The following is a 22,630-nucleotide window of genomic DNA, read 5'->3' on the forward strand; positions in this document are numbered from 1 at the left end:
GAATTTGAGGCTGCCAAATGCCAAGGTGAAAGCAAACCAGACTCCTAACATACCAGCCAGTTCCCTAAGAATCAGGCAAGACTGTCTAAAATGCTGGGTTTCCTTTGCTTCTCCACTAACTTCAGGCTCAGAGAGTTACTTCTTTTGTAGGAGACTATATGAACTGTGGTGATGTCTTGAAACAAAGCCATCCAAGCCCTTTTAGTGGAATAGGTATACTCATGGCATGGCTTCATCTGCCAGTGACTCTCATGATCTCGGAGCATATGCTGGCCTTCCCAAGAGAAGCACACAGAGCAGGCTGGTACTAGTTCCTCAACCAATGATGCTCAGAAGTTGGTGTGTATGCATCCCAGTTCTCCCCTTATGAGTGACACCTGAGAAGTTTGCCCTCAGTGGGATGAAGTTTTAGTCGTCCCTGATGATGGCTGGCTACTGCCCTCTTCAGATTGGCTGCCTATCTACCCTGCTTCACTAACCCACACTCTTCATCTGTGTTTCCTGGGACTGTGTTCCAAATGAATCACCCACATCTGTTTCTGGAAGAAAGCACACTAACATTAACTAAATAGCTGTTCTCCACACCCATCACAACTTAGATATGCAAATAAGAAAGAAAGACAGGAAGCAAGTACAGAGGTAGCAGCCTGAGCCTGAACAAAGGTAAGCTGAGAAGTCACAAACAGGCCCCTATTCCCTGTGAGTGTGTCCTTCTCAATAGCTTGACACTGTTAGGAATGAGGGTTCTGCTTGCTACCCAGATACTCCATTCTGTCATCTGAGCTGCTGTAGCTCACCCATCACCTGCCCCTTAGTCAGCATAGCTGGTGGGTTTCTAAGAGCCAGGTGGCAAATGCTAATTCAACAAGACACCCCTCCTCCCACACTGCTAAACTAACACCCCACACGGGACTATTGGCATTAATCTGATGACCCACAAAAAACAAATTCCAGTAATTTCTGTGGTACAGAAAGCCATTACATGAAGCATATTCTATCCAACAAGCAATATCCTAGGGCCCAACACAACATTCTCACTAGAAATAGGTCATCATGTTCCTCATTGATGCCCATAGATATGAAGAAAAGGGTTCTGAATATTCATGAAAAAAGGCAGACAAGTCTGTCTCCAGGGACACTTGGCTGGAAACCCCACAGGGGAGGCTGGGATGACCATGAGCTTTCTCTTCTCTCATCTCTCTTTGTGTCTCTGTCTGTGTGTGTGTGTGTCTTTGCCTCTCTCTTTGTATGTGTGTGTCTGTATCTGTGTCCTGTGTCTCTGTCTCTCTCTGTCTGTGTCTCTCTCTCTCTCTCTCTCTCTCTCTCTCTCTCTCTCTCTCTCTCTCTCTCTCTCCCCTATCATCACAACCCACTCTCCATCCCTTACCACACACAACTCCTAATCAAGAGCATTTTCAGGTTGAGGCCCTTGATGTCCCTTGGGATAAAGAACAATCTTGAGATTTCTCTATTAATTCTTTGGCCACTTCTCTGGCCTCCTGATGCCTCGGACCAAATCTGGATCAGGTGTGTTGGTTTTGGACCCCATGAGGCCTGGCCAGCATGGCCAGTAGAGAGCTGTCTGCAAAACATTCGCTCTTGATATTTTTTAAGAAGGGTGAAAAAGAACACATTTAACCAGATTTCGTTTCTTCAGCACTTTGTGAGTTGGGGTTGGCACCGGTTGGGAATATAATCATCCCCACTGTGTTTGAAAGAATGCCGTGCCCTTCCCAGTTTGCAGGGTCTTCTTGACCCAATAAGCCATCCTGTTCTTGTTCCTGGAGAGGTGACAGCTCTGAAGGAAATTTCTCCCAATGACTCCCACATGTCTCAGACCTCGCCAGCCCACAGCTGCCAGAACTGGCCTTTCTCTTTTTATTCCCAAAAGATCATGGCCAAAGTCCCACTGGCTTTGCCCCTGGAAATTAGTTCACTCATCTCAAAATAAGTCCCCAGATGGTCCCTGAAAGAACCGTCTTCTAAAATATCCTAAGGTTTGTGCCTGGAGTCTTTCCCTGCTGGCTTCCTGTATCTACTTCCATGCAGCATGGGCTGCCACCTGCTGGGTACACTGGCTTCTGGTGATGGCATTGCTGATGGCCACTACAAAGATTAAAAACCTAATGTTGGCCACCATATCTGATGAGGCTGAGCAGATTTCTCAAAAGTTTGGGTATAGTGAGAAGGCTCCCAGAGAGTGGCATGGGGCTCACGGAAAACTGTGACAGAGTGCCATCATTGCCCTGTCCTAGGGGCACTAACTGATCCCAGATGGATGTGCCTCACACAGGAGTGAGGGCCCAGGCACCTAGTAACATACCATGCTCTCCTTCATACTGCACTGCTAACCTTAGCAAGAAGGTGCATAAGTCATTTTCCAAAACTAGGGACTCAGCCAGGCAGGGTGGTGTATGCATTAAATCCCAGCAGCCAGGAGGAAGAAGCAGGTAGATCTCTGTGCCTTAAAGCTACCCTGGTCTTTATAGAAAGTTCCAGGGCAGCCAAGGTTTGCCTTTAAAGAAAAAAAAAAAGCAAAACCAACTATGGCCTATTCAGAAAGTCCATTAATAGAATGAGGTTACCATGGGTCACTGTTTCTAGTGGCATCTCATTAAGTTCTCCTATTGTTACGACTGCCTTCACCCCTTCACTCCAATGCAAAGTGAGACCAAGATTAGGCTGTATGTCCCAGCCACCATCCCAGCATCCTTTCCCAAGATGCTGAAGCAACTGGCCTGATGGGAGCAGGCCTCTGCATTAAAATGCTCTAGATTCTGTAGGGTGTCCTGTGGTGTCCTTGAGCTCTGTGGCTCCCACAATCCTTCCTCCCCTCTTTCACAGGATTCCCTGAGCTCCACCTAATGTTTGGCTGTGGGTCTCTGCATCTGTTTCCATCAATTGCTGGATGAAGCCTCTCTGATGACCATTGGGCTAGACACCAATCTATGAGTATATCAGAATATCATTAGGTATCATTGCATTGACTTTTTTTTTTTTTTTTGCCAGTCATGTTTGGTTTTAGACTGGGTCTCTGGGCATCCAGCCTCTGGATCCTGGCCCTTCAGGAAGTGTCAGGGGTGGGCTCTCATGACATGGGTCTCATAAAGGCTCACAGAGAGACTGAACCAACAACCAGGGAGCCTGCCTGAACTAACCCAGGCCTCTGTGTGTGTGTTACTATTGTGTAGCTTGCTCTCCTTGGCCCCCTAACAAAGGGAGTGGGGCTGTCTGACTCTTTTGAAAGATTTGGGGACCCCTTTTCCCTCCTACTGGGTTGCCTTGTCCAGCCTTAATACAAGCAGAGGTGCCTAGTCTTACAGCAACCTGATATTCCATGTTTGGTTGGTATCCATGGGACACCTGAACTAGGATGGGGTGGGAGGGGTTGGGAAGAGAGGAGGAGGGAGGGAAACTGGGGTAAGGATGTAAAAATAACAATAATAAAATGCTCTCCAGAGAAACAAGAGGCAAGAAGATGTCTGGGCACAAGGGGAGTTAAGAGAGGAGGTCAGAAGATCATAGGGGCTGCACAATTCGCTTCTGAAGGGCAGGCCTTCAGGCTGAGGGGCAAGAAAGGTGTCAGAGTTGAGTTCATGGCCAGAGGCAGCCTAGAGGCTGCCTCTTCTACTTTGGGACACTCCGGTCTGTTTTTCATTCTTTTCCTTAATGTCCTCAACTGATCAGGTGAGGACCACTGCCAGTTAAAGAAAATAAATGGCTTTATTCCAAGGGTGTGTGTGTGTGTGTGTGTGTGTGTGTGTGTGTGTGTGTGCATGTTTGTGTATCTGTCTGTGTGTCATGATATGTTTACATGTGTGTATATCTATGTGTTTGTCTGTGTGTTATGTATGATATGAATACATGTTTGTGTATGTTATGATATGTGTACATATTTGTCCGGCTGTCTTGTGTATCTGTCTTTGTGTTATGTGTACATGCTTGTGTGTTACGATATGCATACATGTTTGCATGCATGTCTGTGTGCTATATGTGTACATGTTTATCTGGCTGTCTGGTTGTGTGTTATGATACGTGTACATGTTTGTGTGTATGTCTATTTGTGTTTTATGATATGTGTGCATGTTTGTGTGTATGTCTATGTGTTTGTGTGTTATTATATGTGTACATGTTTGTGTATTATGATATGTGTATGTTTGTGTGTATGGCTATGTATGGCTGTCTGTTTCTCTGTGTATTATGATATGTGTACATGTTTAGTGTATGTCTCTGTCTGTCCGTCTGTTATGATATATGTACATATTTGTGTGTAGGGTTGGGATGGTGGGTGGGTGTGTGCACATGGATGAATGTTCATGTGGAGACCAGAGGTCTATGTTGGGTGTCTTTCTCTATTTTTTTTTTTTTTTTTGGACATGGTCTCATACTGTACCTGGAACTCATGGATTTAGCCAGGCTGGCTGACCAGTAAGGTCTGGGGACTCTTCTGTCTCCACACACCCCCTTTAACACTGGGCTTTCAAACACACACTGCCACACTCAGCTTTTACATGCATCCTGGAGCTCCAAATTTAAGTCCTCATGTTTCCACAGCAGGTGTTATTCCTGCCGAGCCATCTTTCCAGCCCCAAAGTCTGTTGATTTCAATAGGATATAGACAAGTTGGGTGAAGCATTTAGGTACCAAACTCCAGCCAAACTGACACATCAAATTCACCATCAACCTTGAGTGCAGACATAGCTATTTAGGGTTAAGGTTGGGGTGGGGAGAACATCTTACTTGCCCAGCTACAGTCTGTGTTTTAGAGCTTGGAATTCAGAAGCAAACACCTAAGTCTTTCCACAAATCATCTGTGCTTGAGATAGTTCCTTCTTAGACTCTTCCCCAGGAAACATGGTGGATATTTACTGTATGCTTGCAGGCCTCAAAAGGTTCACTAGAGTGGTCATCTCAAACAAGGTGGTGTTAGCCTCAGAGATAATATCCAGATTCCCCTGGAGAAAGCTGAAGCTGGAGAGTACAGTCCTCCCAAGATCAGTGATTCTGGTGTCCTCCTGGAGAGCCTGCTAGACCACTGGAACAGGTCTCCTCCCAGAATGCCTGCCTCCCGCCAGCTGGGGATATACGGAGCGCATGAGCAAAGCCAGCTTCTGCTACTGTGAGAACTGCAAACAGGTGCTGAGCCCAAGGAATGGCACCCAGGTCTCAAAGTTCTCTCATTCATTCATTCATTCATTCATTCAGAGATGGGGGTCTCACTGTACTGCCAGAGTGTGAAGTCTGAAACACAGAGACTTTCATAGTCTTAGTTCAGCTTCCCTGAGTACTGGGATTGCAGGCAGGTGTCACAGTGCCTGGTTCCACATCATAAGTGCAGGAATCCACCTGTCCCTAGCCGTGAAGGATCGTACCTCCCTGTGTTATAAAAACTCATTACTGAGGACAAACTGTGTATAGGAAATATAAGATTGGGTCTGCAAGTAAGACTAACAAAATGCCCACTGTTTGCAGATTCACGGAGTCAGAAATCCAGTGAACTAAATAACTGTAATAATGAGCCTGAGAGTGTGGCTCCGTGGTAACTGCCTAGCATGCATGAGGCCCTAGGTTCCATCTCCAGCATAGACAAGCACACACACACACACACACACACACACACACACACACACACACACTGGGGGGGGGGGGTAGGGGAGGGAGATAGAGAAGTTTGAACAGTATTTTAACTACCACCAATTTGTCCTAACTGCTTCTACCACGTGACCAATGCTTTCATCATTTCTTGGGTGTGGTAAGGTTTTGAGGCTCCCCCTCCCCTGAAGTCTCAACACAAGCTCATAAAGCTGTCTGTGTGCCATGGAAGTTTCTCCACTGCCTCGCTTTCCTTCCTCGCTCAGGAGGCGCTGTCCTCCCAGTGTCAGCCCTTGGAGATGCAGGACTCAAGCCTGTGTGTTGTCTCTCCCTCTGACACATCCCTGCACCTTTGATGGGTAAGGATGCAAAAGCTGTGGGCTGCCTGCTTCAAGCTCCCCCTCTTCTCACAGACACTACATCCCAAACCCTCCTCCGCCACTGCCGCCCTCCCTAGTCATGTGTCTGCATTGCCTCTTAGTTCCAACTTCTTGTTTCTTTATTGTCCCACAAGTGAGCAGGTAGGACTCACCGGGGCTGAACTCTGAGAGAGAGATTGGGCTAGAATTGCATGCTGGCAGAATTCCTGTCGAGAGACAGAGAACACTGCTTCCCGAAAGCCTGGCTCCTGCAGTACCGCAGCCAGGTCCATCTCTGCCTCCCCTCCCTTCCTCTTCCCTTTGAAAACCTTTAGACAAAAGCAGCTAAGTCTGCTTTCTGGAAGAAAGTAACGGGATGAGGGTCAGAATCATCACAGGCTCCGGAAATGGGACCATTAACCACCAGCATCTCGAGCAAGCTTATTAAAAAGCCATTTGCTTCCAATTATGGAAATCAATCATAGCTGACTATAAAGGACTGTGAAAAGACCCCATTACTAATGAAAGTGCTGGAGAGCTGTAGGATCAGTCATCAGGAGGCAGAGAGGATGGGGAATGTGAGCTGAATGGGTAGCCCTGATTTGGACCACTGTGGGGCTATAAGGAGTGCATCCTCCCCAGGGGATGGAGGCATTTCAGGGAAGCCTGCAGGGCTCAAGACATCCTGTTTATGAAGGCCTGAGAGCTGTCTCCATCAACAAGAACAGGGAGAGACTCAAAGGTCACACCTTCTTGTAACAGAATCAAGGCCTCTGACAACTGGCCTTTCCCCCTCCCTATTGCTGCCATTACCATGGCTGCCTCTTACCACACACATCAAAACATTCCGGACGGAATGGACACAGGGCTGCTAAGACTATAGACTGTGGCTTCAGAAAGAAGCAACTGATTCATGCACCAAGAGGCAGGAGACTCATTAATGTTTCCTGCTACTGGGGATTGAACTCGGAAGGGCTTTATATACACTGTTCAAGCACTCTACCACTGAGTTACATTCTTTTAAAAACATCTATCTATCTATCTACCTATCTATCTATCTATCTATCTATCTATCTATCTATTGATATCTTAGTGTTTTGCCTACATGTGTATGTGTGCATTGAATGCATGCAGTACCTACAGGCCAGAAGAGAGCATCAGATGCCCTGAAACTGCAATTGCCGACAACCGTGAGCCCCCGTGTGCATGCTGAGAACCGAACACAGATCCTCAGCAAGAACAAGTGCTTTTAACTGCTAAGCCAACTCTCCAGCTCCCCAAGAGGTTTTCAGACCTGGAAATTGATCCTGTTTCTATTTTGTCTTGTGCTTCCAAGTGTATCATGCTGTCCAGCTTCTGCATAGGGAGAAAAATTCCTACAGGCGTATGGTTCTGGTGAGCCAATTAGTTCACAGAGCCCCCACTGACCTGAACCACGGTGGGTTTCTTCTTTCTGGCTTTTTGTAAGCACTAGTTCAGGTAAAATGAATAGAACCAAGTCTTAATTTACAGTGGAAGAGTATGGTGTGTGTATATGTTAAAAAAAAAAAAAAACTAATTTTAAACTGACAATCTAAGTTTTAAAACTATATACGTTTGCGAAACTCACATATGAGTATTTAGGGCTGATTTTAGACCCCCCCTGCTGAAATGAACGCTGCCTCCTGCCTCCAGTTAGTAAGGAACTTCTAAACATTGCTTCTAGTGCAAAAAGAGGGACACTAGAAACAAGTAGCTGCCCCACTTCCGTTCTAGTTGATGAACCATAGATGTCCCCAGGCACCCCAGTGAGTATACCTCACTCTACCCTCAAGGATGTATGGCAGGTTGTCAGAGGGCATCACCCAGGCCTTGCCCTTGACAGCACCCTGACATCCAGAGGAAGACTATGGTAAACTCTATTTGTGCCCCTACTAGGGTAGGCCCAGGAAGCTGGCTGTGCTCCTCCTCAGATGAGGTGGGACCTTCTCAATATTATCTAAAGTGTTATCTTTTAGTGGGTGAGGGACACAAATATAATCCAAACACCGTGCCTTGTATTGACCAGTTCATGCTGAGTAGAGAATCTGTGCTTCCTTCTATGTCCACTCTATGCCTGCTCAAGCTTTTAACAAATGTACATATTTACTTAATCCTCTGACTGTGTGCATGGCATATTCACATGGAATCGAATAGTGACATCAGGAAGCAGCTTAGCTTAATAGAGCGTATATCAAAGCCAAATGCAATGAATGTGCCAATCCTGCGTGACTCTGACGATCACATGGGGAGCCCCAATGAACACCCAATAGAAAGAAATTGAGTCTCCCGGTCACAGCATTTACTGGATCTCTCTTAAAAAATAAATGAGAACATTCCTGAAATGTGTTTATTGTGCAGCATTCAGATGATAAGAAAGAGATGTCTCTGGAGCCTGGATGTTGTCTGGTGACTTCATCCAAGGCTGAGGACCTCAGCAATTACAGGGAGGATCCTGCCCTTTGCAAGACAGCCAAGGTGTTGAACATCTTTTGGGGAATCCCTGAGGGAGGACAGAGAGAGGGAATCGGCTTGCTCCAGTTGGGTTTTCTGGAAATCCTTTGAGAATGAGCTGTGAGTGCATTACTTTACCACAGATGATATTTAGTATACTAAGGGGGAGAGCTGAACAGTCAAGGTCTGGAAAATGGAAATGTCATTTTGGAATGAATAGGCTTGAAAATGTTTGCCTTGAGACTGGAGAGAAGACTAATGATGTTCTTGTAGAAGCCAGAGTTCAGTTCCCAGCACTCACTTGAGATGGTTCACGACCACCTCCAATTCCAGCTCCAAGAGATCTGAAACTTCTGACCTCTACAGATGTGTGTGTGTGTGAACACACACATACACAGAGAGAGAGTTTTTGCTATTATTTAACAAAGCAGAGGAGTCTGTATATGTATTCATCTCTTTAAAATAAAAATTTAGTTTATGTGCATAAGGTAAAAGGTCTGAGCCCACTTCTAGGTTTGTAAACTCACCAAAATCTACCGATCTCCACCCTGGAAAACTCCACCCACTAGAAACGCTGTATAAAACTTGCCTCCTGTTCTCAGTTCCTGGGCAGAGGCAGCCACCCTCTCATATCTCTACCAACAAGTCTCGTGTGTGAGGTTTGTTGTACGGTGTTACTTTGTGGTATTCCTTGGCTCCTGATTGCCAGGATTCCTTTCCCCTCTGAGCTGCAACACTTAACATGTGCGTGAGTATTTTCTTGTGTGTGCACCGTCACATGCATGCCCAGTGTCCTTCAAGGCTAGGTGAGCAGCAGTCAGATCCCCTAGAACTGGAGTTCCCGATGCTTGTGAGCCACCTTGTGGATTCTGGGAACCAAACCCAGGTCCTCTGGAAGAGTAACACATGCTCTTAACCACTGAGCCACTTCCGCAGCCCCCTCCATTCATTTCTTCATTTCCCCTTTCTCCTTCATGCCTTCTGTTGTAATCTGACACCGTCTCTCTACCACACCAACCCTGCCTTTCGCAGCCTCTCTGCACCTTTACTTCTCCTGGTTTAAAAGAGCGAAAGCAATATCAGTAGTTATTACAACTGCACCCTCCCAGCTAAACCTAGTGTTGTGGCTCTGTTGTTGTTTTTCTTTTCCTTTTTACATGTGTGTGTGTGCATATGCATGTGTGTACATTTGCACGTGGGGGAAACGAGTGTATGCATGTGCATGAAAGTGCAAAGTTAGTGCCAGCAGTTGCCCTAGATTTCCTTTCTATCCAGTCAACCCCAGAGCTCTCCAATATGTCTAGTCTTGCCAGCCAGCTTGCTCTGGGGACCCCTGTCTTGGCCTCAGAAGCTGGAATTACAGGAAGCCAGCCACTCTCACCTGTCATCTTTAGGGGATCTGGGGACTGGAACTCAGGTCCTCACAGATGTGCCACAAATGCTTTAGCCATCTCCCCATAGCATCCTACCATCCTGTATCCATCTTGCTTAGATTTAGTTCCCACCCCATCTCCGTCTCTTTCCAGCTCTCTCTCTCCCCCTCCCTCACCCCCATCTCTCTCTCTCTCTCTGTCTCTCTCTCTCTCTCTCTCTCTCTCTCTCTCTCACACACACACACACACACACACACACACATGCACACACAGTCTTTCATGATCAGACAGTAAATCCTCAGTCTTGTCTGCCAGCACTGTCTCTTCACTGACATTTTCCCTATTTGCCAACCGTCTCAGCTTGGATGCCCACACATCTTAGTATGCCAGTCCCCATTTCCCTATTTAAAGCATCTCACACATGCCCCGATTCAAGCCTCACACACATACTGGTGTCCCCATTCTTTTGGTGAGGAAACAAAGGTGCACTGACCCTGCCCCAGGTTGCAGTTAGCAACTTGCCTGGTGTCCAAGTCAGTGAGGCTGGCCCCAGGGTCACTTGACTGCTGGGATGGCCTCTGCATACCATGCCTTCCAGAAAGAAAGGAGCGAGCTAACATTTGGCCCTCTTGTGACAGACAGTCTGCGCTGGGCCTTTACCACAGGTAACGGTGATAATCATTCTTACCCTCTGGCACCGTGCACGGCCCCATCCAGCTCTTACTAGTCAGTAGGGGAGGCAGCCGAACACCAGCTTGCTTTCTCCATGCTCTATGATACAGGTAGGCAGTGGCCTCGGCAATCAGGTCTCGCAGTCAAGTGGTGCACAGCCAATAGCATTGTCAACAATCTGTAATGTTGGGGAGTTTATGGGGCCTCTCTGGCCAACAACTCAAAATGATGTAACTTGTTCCTGACAGAGGGGGTTTTATTTGGTGATATATGGTGTGTGTTTGGGGGTATTGTTTCCACATTATATGGTGACTTCATTGAAACTCCTTTTATGTGCGTGTGCATATTTTAGGAAGCTTCTGCAGGAGTGGGCTTCTATATGGCTTTTCAAAAGGCCTGGGATAGTAGCTGTCACTCCGCATACCTCCTCCTCTGTCCCTCCCTCTTATGCTCCTAGTAATCCTCTCTCTCTGTCATCTATTGATTACTTCCCCTTCCTCGGGAGATTTCCCGGGGTACCCGGGGTACCCGACTAGCTGTCTAACCACTGTGAATATCCTAAACAAAACACAGATATCTGACGCACAAATGCTAACATCTATATACGAGATAAAAACATACGAATGTTTTTCTTTCTGAGCCGGGGCTACAGTACTCAGAGTAACTATTTCTAGTTCTGTCTATTGACCTGCAAAATTCTTACTTTCATATTTCTTAACAGCTGAATAATATTCCACTGTGTAAGCATACCACAATTTTATCATGAATAATATTCCACTGTGTGAGCATACCACAATTTTATCATGAATAATATTCCACTGTGTGAGCGTACCACAATTTTATCATGAATAATATTCCACTGTGTGAGCATACCACAATTTTATCGTGTGTTCTTCAGTCATTAGCCATCCAGGCTGTTTCCGGTGTCTGGCTATTCTGACCGTCAGTGAGAGTGCATGCCATCAACAATGTCCTGGAGGAGCCTCGACACACCTTAGAGCCTCTGAGTGTAGACAGTGTGGCAGCACCCACAACACAGACAGACCAAGACTGAGCAGAAACTCACGGGGCGTGTGACAAATGTCAGAAGCATAGCGTGCAATAGACTGTTTCATTAGCCTAACAGTAGCGTGTGTGTGTGTGTGTGTGTGTGTGTGTGTGTGTGTGTGTGTGTGTGTATGTGTGTGTGTGCCCATCTGTCCATCCATCTGTCCATCCATCTGTTCATCTATCTGTCCATCTGTCTGTCTGTGTTATGGGGGAGAAGGAATGCTGGGAACAGAACCCAGCCATCTTTGTTTCCAATGTAACTTTTTATTTTGAGACACGGTCTCACTCTCTTGCCCAAGCTGGCCTTGACCTTGCCAGCTTCCTGCCTCAGTCTATTGAGTAGCTGGGCTTAACAGACATTACTTCCATAGCTTGAAAATTACACAGAAAACTTTGAAACAAAGTGTGAGGTTACAGATGATAAAAGGATATACATCAAGCCTGTTAGAATGGTCGCCTACTGGGAGAAGAAAAGAGTAAGAAAAGAAAGAGGCATGAGGCATGGAGATAAAAATGCATATGTACAAAGCGAACCATGATGGCACATACCTTCAATCCCAGCACTCAGGAGACAGAAACTGGTGAATTTCTGTAGGTTCGAGGGCAGCATGGTCTACATAGCAAGTCCCAGGCCAGCTAGAGCTTTGTGGGACTCTCTAAAAACACATACATACATACATACATACATACATACATACACACATACATACATACTATATACATAATGCATTCATACATAACATACATACATACATACATATGCACATGCATATATATTGTCTTAGTCATTGTTCTATTGCTGTGAAGAGACACCATGAACAAGACAACTATTATAAGAGAAAGCATTTAATTGGAGGTCTGTTTACAACTTCAGGGGTTTAGTCCATTTACATCATGGCAGGGAGCATGGTAGCATGCAGGCTGACACTGGAGCAGTAGCTGAGAGCTACATCCTGATGTGTAGGCAGAAGCGGGGAGGGAGAAAGGAGTAGGAAGAGACACTGTGAGTTTGGCATGGGCTTATTCAAACATTATTTGTCTGATTTTAATCCTTGAAAGGAGAGAGAGAGAGAGAGAGAGAGAGAGAGAGAGAGAATAAATATACAAGTTTATGTACACACATCAATGCCTATGAGTATGATTGCATACTGCACACATTTGTACACATGTGCACACACCTATAGGTATGTATAGTAAGATTAACCCAGCTCTCTGGACTTCTATCTTCATAAAATCCTACCTGCCTATCAAACAAGCATCTCTCTTTTGTAACCCACTTAAGATTCAACTATAAACTTAGCTCTCCTTTCTAACATTATGCATGTAGATTGTATCAGTCATTCTGAGCCCTCCTCCCTTTCCTGAAGCACACCTAACTCACTACCCATGCTCTCTTCATGACCACTCCTCCCTGCTGACAGAGCCTCCAGCCCCTCCCCCACCCAGAGCCAGCTCTGATAGAGATAGTAAGAAGGACTGCCTCACAATACTACCTGGACGTGGCAGGTCCTGCTGTAGAGATGCTGAGCCATGCAACATGAGGGAGGCTGGACCGGTATGCCTCGCTTCCTCCCTTCCTCCGCCCTCTTTCTCCAGCCTTGGCCTTGCAGTGGGATGGGAGCCAGAGCCCCACAACAGCTTCAGGAGTGTTGTGTTTCTCCCACCCCCAGGCCCCTTCACTCCAGGCTGGTGGCGGGAGCCTCACCTCAGCCCACAGTCTCACCCGTGAACTTGGCTCTCACCACTGTTTTGCACAGTGCACTTCCAGTTACCTTCCTCCTTCTGGAGCCAAGAAGCCTGGGCTCCAGGCTCCGGCTCAGTTCACCATTGTAGATTTCTGCTCTGCTTCCAGACTTCAGAAGCATGCCTTGGAACCTAAGCCAGCAAAGCCTTCTCACTGTTCTTTTTGTGTTTCCTGGACCACGGCTGTACCAAGCAGAGATGGCGTCCCTGCCTCGACAGACTCTAAAATTATCCTAACAAGCCCAGTGAGCTATACATTAGCTACATTTCTGAGAGGACGAATTGTCTGATTGTAAGCCTTCAAAGGATTTACATACTTCTGTTTGTTGGAAATCCATCTAAGGATTATACATTTAATTTATTCCAGGCCCATTATTTTTACAAACAGCTCCGAGGGATCCAATGTACTGGTTATCTCAGATCTTCATTGTTATTACAGAGAAACTGGCCTCCGCAGCGTTATGGATTCAGAACCTCAACCGTGACTTGCTGCAGAGCAAACCCCTCCCTCCAGGCAGGGAACATAGTTGATATATTCTTCCCATGCCCCAGTTCTAAGGCTTGTGAAGCTCAGCTCTGGTATACCCAGACAGAAGACTACATTTTACCTGGCTCCTGAGCCCCTGGATTATCTGGGACCCCACACTCCAGTAGGAATGCAATGCATCCCTCTTTCTCCTCTTTTGCCTCCTCCAGCCACCATCTGGATGGCTGAATCTAGTGTCTGCCTGCAGGATCCCACCAGCTCCTCCTCCTCTGCCCTGGTATATGCACCATACCTGTCTTTGTAGCACACATGGGCAAGTCCTCCTGGACACGCCCACTCTTTTCTTTATCTACTTCAGTTATTCCCTTTCTTAAATCGACCCTCCTACTCCTGAACTTCTTCCATTGACTTAGCATCCACAGCTTGGTCTTAGGGGGATCCATCATGGAAAATGTGTGGTCTCCATTTAGACAGATTCACTAGGCTCCTTGTTAGTTACAGGAACTTCCTGGTGCTAAATATTAAAGAACCCTGATATCTAAAATTAGGCGATACATTATATATACCCATTTGTACACCCCCATACACACATACCAGGCAACTTCAGATATGGTCAAACACATGTCACTGCAGTAATACCCACTCCATTTTTCAAATGATGAAATTGTGACCAACCTACAGATGTAAAGCACTTACTGAGAAGTTGAGATTTGAACTGTTGTATGGCAAACATTTCCTGAAGAGACTCAACACACACACACACACACAACACACAAGCATGCATACACACATGCAAATGGACACACACACACACACACAAACATCTACTCACCCCAGATACAAAGCCCACAATAGACCAAACAAGCTTAAATATGATGAAACAATGGATTTGGGGGAATTACTTATAGAAGTAGAAATGACTCAAAGACACTGTATCAGAGTCTTCTTTGCAGATGTGCTTGTCTGTGAGTCTGCCTGGCATCTCAGCTTCCTTTACTGGGGCAGGGTGGGGCCTAGTGAATCTGGTCAGTTTCAGGAACTTCCTGAAGCTATTTTGAGTTATCTTTCTATTTGAGGCTCTTCCTGAATGAAAGAATGTTTAAGTTGTGAAGGAAGCTGTTATACTACCTAACTCATCTCCAGCTACCTACAAAATGAAACAGAGTTTTGCTTCATCCAACCACCCCATGTGCTATATTAGAAAAACAGCTACTGAAGTAGGTGGGATATGAGGTTCTTGTGGAACTTTCTTTTGGGGGAAACGTTTGTGTGTGAGTGTATATATGCACTTACATGTGAAGGCCTGAAATGGAAGTTAGCTGTTTTTTCTTGATCATTATGATATCTGCCTGTTTTGTTTTCTTGATACAGAGTCTCTCACCTGGGCTGGCTTGCCAATGAGCTTCAGAGACCTCCAAGGCTGGGGGTTACAGGCATACCCTAGCATGCCTGACTTTTTTGAGTGGGCTCTGGGGATCCAAACCTTGGTCAGGTGTTTGCCTGTTGAGCTTTGCCTGCAGCCAGAGGAGCAAGAGGTCAGTGGAGGCCTCCAGGTGCTTGGAGGCTTGTTATCAAGAAGGGACTGTAGCATCCCAGCTTCTATCTGGCTTCCTGTTTGGCAACATGACTTTTTTTCACTCTCTTCCACCACTGCCATCTGCCGTGAGGTGATGTCACCAAGGAGGGACCCTCATCAGAGCCTGCATGGCTCTATTTGGATCCTCAGCTATGAAACGATGAGCTAAAACCTTCTTTGACTTATAAAGTTAGCCTGCCCCTGGTATTACATTATACTAATGAAAGAGGATTAAGAGAGAAATTGCCATGGGTGAACAAAGTCAGGTGTGTTTGGTATCTTAGAAAGGGCATGTAGGCCAGCAGTGCCGACTCCTGTAGTGTGCTGGCTTCCTTAGGCTGCAGTGTCATACTACCCTGTCACCTGGTGCTATGGACATAGCACTGAACAACAAGTGATGAATATGTTTGGCTTGATAGCAATGCAAACATCATCAGTGTGGCACAGCAACACAAAATCCCTGGAGGAACAGGGCTGGGTGGCTCATACCTAGTACTCATAAGGCGGAGTCAGGCAGAGCTCAGTGATTCCAGGGCCAACCTGGTCTACTACATAGTTCCAGAGCAGCCAGCCAAGGCTACATAGTGAAAAACTCTCTCTAAAAAGCAGGGAAGGAAAAGAAGGAAGGAGGCATGAAGAGAGGGAGGGAGAGAGGGAGGAAGGGAGAAGAGAGAGGGAGGGAGACAGGGAGGGAGGAGGCAGGAAGGGAAGCAGGAAGGCAGGGAGGGAAGGGAGAAAGCCTTGCTGCTAGAATCTTAAGTGAACTGCTGTCCTCAGGACCAGCTTCCACTCAGTGTGCGATCTCAAGCTAGCTTACATACAAAGCCAAGCATGAGGCCTAAGGACACTCTTGCCTCCTAAACAGAGCAACTGTCAGGATCCAGAATCAGCTTTGCTTCTCCATGATGCTAACACTTTTCCCAGGGACTGCTCAGGTCCAGAGAATCCATTCATGCCACCTACAGCTCACCCTCCATGTGTTCTGATCAGATTGTGAGTGTTCCAAGGCCACACATCTCTAGAATGTTTCTGTGAGGGGGTACAGGCTTAGAGTACCTCGTCTGCTCCAACGGCCACACACTCCATTGACTGGCTCAGAAAGGGAGAAAGTCATTTCTTTCACATAGAATTGGAAGTCAGCAGAGAAAAAAACTGCTAAATGTCAAAGTGGTCCCTAGAAGAAGGCTCTCCTCTCTTTCCTCCACACCCTGCTCCTGAGTCATGCCCCAATTTTGGGTTCAGTGCTTCCCTCTCAAGCTGTCTCCTGCCTAGGCAGGGACTTCTCTGTTTCTGTCTCATCTCTTCCCTACCTCTATGCAGGGAATATGTCCAAGAATCCTGGCCAAAACCCACAAATTTATCACTGTAGTAATGACAGCAAGCCTCATGCTGAGCGAATTCTGCAATCCCCCTCAGCTCCTCCTTTGCCAAAAGCCATGGAGCTGCAAGATCCTGCCGATTAGAGAGACTGTTATCTTTGCCTGAAGAATGCCTCTACCGGCAAGTGTAATTAGGTGTCAGGCATAAGGCTATTTTTGGAAGCTTGTTTGGGGATATGGCTCTCCCACCCTGAATGCCATATAGTGGGGGATGTCAGTCAACTCAGCAAAACTGAGCATCGGGAATTACATTTTACAACTGCCTTTATCATATCATTTATGTGGCATTATAAAGGCCACTTTTTTTGTCCCTTAGGGGCGCCTTATTCTAAGAGTGCATTTGCATGTGTGTGGATTTCAGAGAATTCACAGTCCTGGTACAATCTTTCTTTTTTATTTACAGGAGCAAGCCAGGGCCTATAGGAAATCCTTACCCTTCTTACTCTGCGAAAGTCTGCTTCCCTCAGAATTGGGAGCTCATCATTGCAATGGGAAGCAGGGGAACTGGAGATAGACTGGGTCAGACACTGGCTGCTGTGGTGAAGAAGGACAGAGTTGAGAGAAGGCATTGCTGGGCACACTGGAGAGATATAATGACATCATTTTTTCCATCCCGTTCTTCCCTCAAAATTATCCCATATGTCACCCTCGTCTTTCATACTCATGCCCCTTTTTATTTAAATGCACACGTGTGTGCACAGACACACACACACACACACACATATACATATACATGCCTAATACTAACTACTCAGTCCATACAATGTTATTTGTATGTATGTTTTCAGGGCTGATAACCAATGGGCGTACTTGAAGTCCCAGCACTCCAAGATAGAGACTACTGCATAACTGTAATTATGCAGGGGTTGGCCAGTGCAGACCCCTGGGGCTCACTGGCCGGCCAGCCAGAGCAGTGAGTGAGCTTCACGTTTAGTGATAGACCCTGTCTCTTATGATGTCAGAGAGTGCTTGAACCAGACATTCAAAGTTTACCTCTGGCTTCCACATGCCTCCCACGTGTGTATATGCAACCCCTCAAACACACAAACAGACACAAACACACAAATATGTTTTAGAGCAATTTTGGTATTAAAGACAAAAGCAAATTTGGGTGCTAATGAGACAGATGCGATCGATGTTTACATGGGGAAGTCAGTCTCACCTGGCTGTTTTACACTGCAGGATAAAGAGGGCATCTTCAACATTTTTCCATGGTGATCCACATTTTGATTTAGAGTTACCCATGTTGAGAATGCGGCTTCCCATAAGTACATAGTACAAAGCAGCAGAAGTATGTTTAGGGCCATTCCAGAAATGACCTACTACCAAGCTAAACTGTATTTAATGGATTTTTTTTTAATGAAACTTAAGTCAGCATCATTTACTTTTAAAACTTAACAACCTAATACAATACAACTTAAGGAAATGCCACTTTGATAGTTACATCTTAGAAATAACATGAGAAACCATTTTTTTAAATCTTCATTTTCTGTAATTAGAGCATTGTGTTTCTTTAAGAGAAGAGAACATTGTATGCACATGAAAAATGCAATAACTCAAAGCCATGTTTCCTCCCAGCTCCCCTCTCCCAACACACTCCCAGAGTTTCACACTTCCCTGGGGAGCAGTTGTTGCTCAGACCTGCCCTCGGTCCAACTCAGTATAGAACCTTCCCCAGTATAGAAGGCAACACACAGCCATACAGGTACCTGAGGCCCTCACCCTAGGTCAGCTGTTCTCAACTGGTGGCTCTCCACCCTCTTGGGGGTTAAACAACCCTTTCAAAGGGTGGAAGCATTAGGAAGGTTGAGGACCACTGCCCTAGGTGCTCACATACCTGGAGGCAGTGCTCCACCCCACCTCAGAGATCACTGAAGAACTGTTGCTGTGTAACCTGGAGGGGCAGTCAAGTTGGGGAGAGTATGGCGCTCTCTAGTGTGAGGGTTGCTCCCTGCCAACCAGAAATAATCCCTGTGGATGCGACCCCAATGCTGAAAAGGGAAGTGAAGCAGGTGTGGACTCCACATGAATAATTTATTCTCTAGGGCTTTCTCTGTGAAACTGGTTGCGGAAAGGGGGCCTAGCTCGTTCTTTAGGGTGGATTCTTAGGTTGCAGTTAAGCTGAATGGGCGCTGCGGTCCTTGCCAGTCCTTGCCAGCATCACCTAGATCTCTCCTGATCGAACAGGTCTCCCGTGAACACACTGTCTACTCAGCATCACAGTGGAGCTGTAGAATGTTCTTTCTGTGCAAAAGGAAATACATGAGACAAAGGATCAGTGAGGCTCGCCAGCGCCCCCCAGTGTCCAGACCGCAGTTCCCACTTGGGACATGCTAAAACAGCACTGAGATAGAACGAATGTGTTATATCTCACACTAACCCCAGAACTGCCCAGGTCTCAAGCCTGAAACCTTAGGGTTTTCAAAATAGATGAAGCCCCAAAGTTGCTGAGCCCCAAATCCTCCAAGGATGGGAATTTTAATCCTAACAACCCACAAAATGCTCTTTCCTGGTGCTTTTGAGAGCTTCTTGTTGCTGTCCTGGGAGAGCAAGGCTGAGAACACCCAATCTCTTTGCAGGCACTGCACCTTGTGAACCGTTTCTTCCTCCTTCCAAGTCCCCATGTTGGCCTTCCTATGGCTTGACTCCCATATGCACCCACTCCCAAGTTAAACAGTATAAAGCACCCACACACCACTGCCTTGTCTAGGAAGTTATTGTAGCTCCTCCTCGGCCTTCCTTCTCCATGGAAGTATCTCAGGTAACCTCAAAAATCCTCACAGAGCATGACCTCTGACCTATCACCTCCCAGTTACCATCTTCTGGATATTTTCTCTGCGTGCGTGCGTGCATGCGTGCGTGCGTGCGTGCGTGTGGGGGGGGCTGGTGTTGGGTGTCTCAGTCACTTTCCGCCTTATATTTTTGAGACAAGGTCTCTCATGAAACCCAGAGCTTCCTGATTCAGCTAGACTGGCTGACCAGAGAGCTCCAGGGGCCTCCTATCTCTGACTCCCCAGTGCTGGCATTATAGACATTATAGACATTATAGACATTATAGACATTATAGACATTATAGACATGGGCGGGGTCCAATGCCCAGCTTTTTATGTGCGTTCTGAGTTTGCTATTTGCTCAGTGAGCACTTTACCAACTGAGCCGTCTCCTCGCCCCTCTACTGAACATTTTCCAATTGCAAACGTCTCCTGCGAAAGAGGCACTCAGAATAGATGCCACACTGTGATCCCAGGTCCACGGGACTCGGTGACTCTTGTTGACCTTGATCTGCATACATTGTAACTTCACTAACATGACCCAGAATTATATGTGCCTCATACCCTGCAATTAAGTTTTCCTACAGCTTTTAAAAAAGGAGTGGATTGAAGAGAGGTTCTTATAAGTTATTAAAGGACCATATCCTCCCTCTTCCTTCATTAGTAATGGAATTATTTAAGAGACCAGGGCCCCAGCAAAGATTATGAATGACAGGCTTACATGATTAAACCGTAAGACTATTGACCTCCAAGGTGAGATGCATGCTGATATACTAACACCCATCTTCACATTCTCCTTTCCAATAAATCCCAGGACACAGAAGGGCTCTCACATGAAGCTGTGCCTGCCAGGGTCTCCCCAAATCTGGACTTTCTTTTTCCTGTCTCGGTTTGCCAGGTTCTCCTAAGGTGAAGCCTTCTTGGAGCCTGTTAGAAACTCTCTGGTGATTTTCCTTTGTGTCTCTGACAGGTCAGCTGAAAGAAACCATCAGTCAGCGGCACCTACAGCAAGTAGCTATTGGTGAGTACACTGCTTAGCCCTCGGGATGAAGGTAGTATGGTCCAAGCCAATTCAGCTAAACAACAATCCCTCAACACCCTGAAAGTTGAAGGAAGCCAAGGGTTGGGGTCTGTGTACCTTCTCTGAGCAAACCAATGGCCAGCCTGTGTGCTTGCACCTGGATGTTGTCAACCACCGTTTCAGCTGCTTCCTTACTCTCCCAAGCTTCACTGCTCCATTGTCACCTGAACTCTGCACCTCAAAAGTGATGTTCTGAGCCTTCTAGGGGCAGGACATCCTACACAGCATCCTATGGTAAAAACAGTGACCCACCCATCAGTGTCTCTGGTCTTATGAACACTGGCTCTTTTCTTCACCACCACATTTGCAAAAGGTTAAAGAATCGTCCAGGTGGAGGGGATCCCTGTGGTTATGTGGCTAGTGCTTGCTGGAACAAGACGATGACCCCAGGTCTATCTGAACATTCCTTTGATTCCCAGCCTACAATGGTCGACTCACTTCAATGCATTGATAATGTCAACATTAAACCCACATGGTCACATCCCACGGGACCTCCTGCACCTTCAGTGGCAGACAGATGCCAGAAGTGTCTCTTTTGATTTGGTACTCAGTGAGATTGCCTGGAGGATAGTGACACTCTCTAAAAGGCTAGTGAGACAGATCTCTGGGAAGTCCACCTCTCTTTCCAGCTGACTAGGACTCAACCACTTGTGTTACAAACAAGGGGCTCCCCCTTGTGATAGCCTGGGTCCTGTAGTGCCCATAATTAAAGAAACCCAGTTCCCAGTATCCAGTACCCAGTACCCCTTGCTCTCCCTGGGCATGTCACTGGACTGGAGTCATCCCACCCGTCCCTCACCTAGGGGTCTTCTCCAGCCTTCATAGTGTTGACTTATTAGATGTAACACCAAAGTAGAAATGCCACTCATTCAAGAGGTGGTTTTTACCCTGGACCTGGAAAAGCATGCCCAATAGTTTGGGGCATGGGCTGGCAGACAAGGGCTGCTCTGTCCTCTGTGCTCCCCAGCCCAGAACCTCCTTCCCTGGTCTGGTCCTCCCTACTGGGGCAAGCACCCTCTGGGCCTCCCTGAATGTTCTCAGAAACCCAGTGCCTTAATTCCTCTGCCTGCCTCCCTGGGGCCGTCCACACTACACAGGTGTCAGGGGCAGCAGGGCCAGCTGTGCCTGAAGCCATCAGCCTGCTTCAAATGCAAGGCACTCAGGCTAGAAATCTAATTAAGAGCTTCAGAAAGACCTGTTTACTTTCAAACCATATTATCCCAATTAGAGACAAGGTGTTAGTAGTTCCTAGCTTTAGGGACGGAGCTCCTGGTTGCTGTCCAGGTGCTTTAAGAGGCTGTCGAAATCTGTGGTCCCACGTGACCGCAGAACAGGAGGGGTTCGTGTCTGTGAAGGGGGCTTCCTCCTCCACCCTCACCCTACAGCTGGCACTCGAGTCAAACGCTAGGGCAGAGGGCTTCGGGAAGGTAAGTCGCGCTCCTAGTATGTCTGCTGTCATGTCCAGTCGCTTGGGCATCTAGTGCAAGAGTTAGGCAGTGTCTGCTTCCCTGCCTTTAGTTTACGCTCCCTCCATCTCTTCACTGTGCCTCGCCCTTCACTTTTAGGCACATAGCATCAGTATTTCTGTATGTCCCTAGGTTTCTATGGAGGATGGTTGGGTGACTGGTTGGGAGTACCCTGGGAACTAAGCAGGAAAGGCTGGCCCAGACAGCCTACATAAGAACACATCTCTATATGGAAAAGCAGATGAATGTCCAAGGAAATTCATACAAAAACAACCCCATGTCCCAAAGAAAATAGATTTAGTGGTGATATAAGAGGCACTGTTTGAAAGAGAGCATTGCCTCAATGGAGGAAAGCCATACCCAGGGGCAACCTGGAGCTGGCTCATTCCATGTCACTGGAATTGACTAAGGATGTGTCAAGAATATGGAGTGCTGTTACCTCAACGCAGGTGACGTTGAGGATCAAATAATGTAAATTTAGAGTTGCATTATATTTTAAAGCAAAAGCAACAAACACTTAAATTTCACTCTTTGCTAATTATAAGCTGTGCTTCTGAAGGTATCTGCAGCTACGGCGCCTCTATGGGGGTGGACGGGGATCTGCACAGT

The 22,630-nt window shown here is 46.7% G+C and overlaps 1 protein-coding gene across 4 annotated transcripts in view; it reads left to right on the forward strand.

Moving 5' to 3' along the window:
- Positions 1-22,630, forward strand: part of Kif6 (kinesin family member 6) — a 285,185-nt gene that overhangs the window by 225,857 nt on the left and 36,698 nt on the right. For all 4 annotated transcript variants that reach the window (XM_076915376.1, XM_076915377.1, XM_076915378.1 and 1 more), the window contains one exon: positions 20,445-20,495. In XM_076915376.1, coding sequence (XP_076771491.1) covers positions 20,445-20,495 — 51 coding nt within the window. The remainder of the gene's footprint in view (positions 1-20,444; positions 20,496-22,630) is intronic.

Source organism: Arvicanthis niloticus, chromosome 17 (genome assembly GCF_011762505.2).
Source record: "Arvicanthis niloticus isolate mArvNil1 chromosome 17, mArvNil1.pat.X, whole genome shotgun sequence".
Classification (NCBI taxonomy): Eukaryota; Metazoa; Chordata; class Mammalia; order Rodentia; family Muridae; genus Arvicanthis; species Arvicanthis niloticus.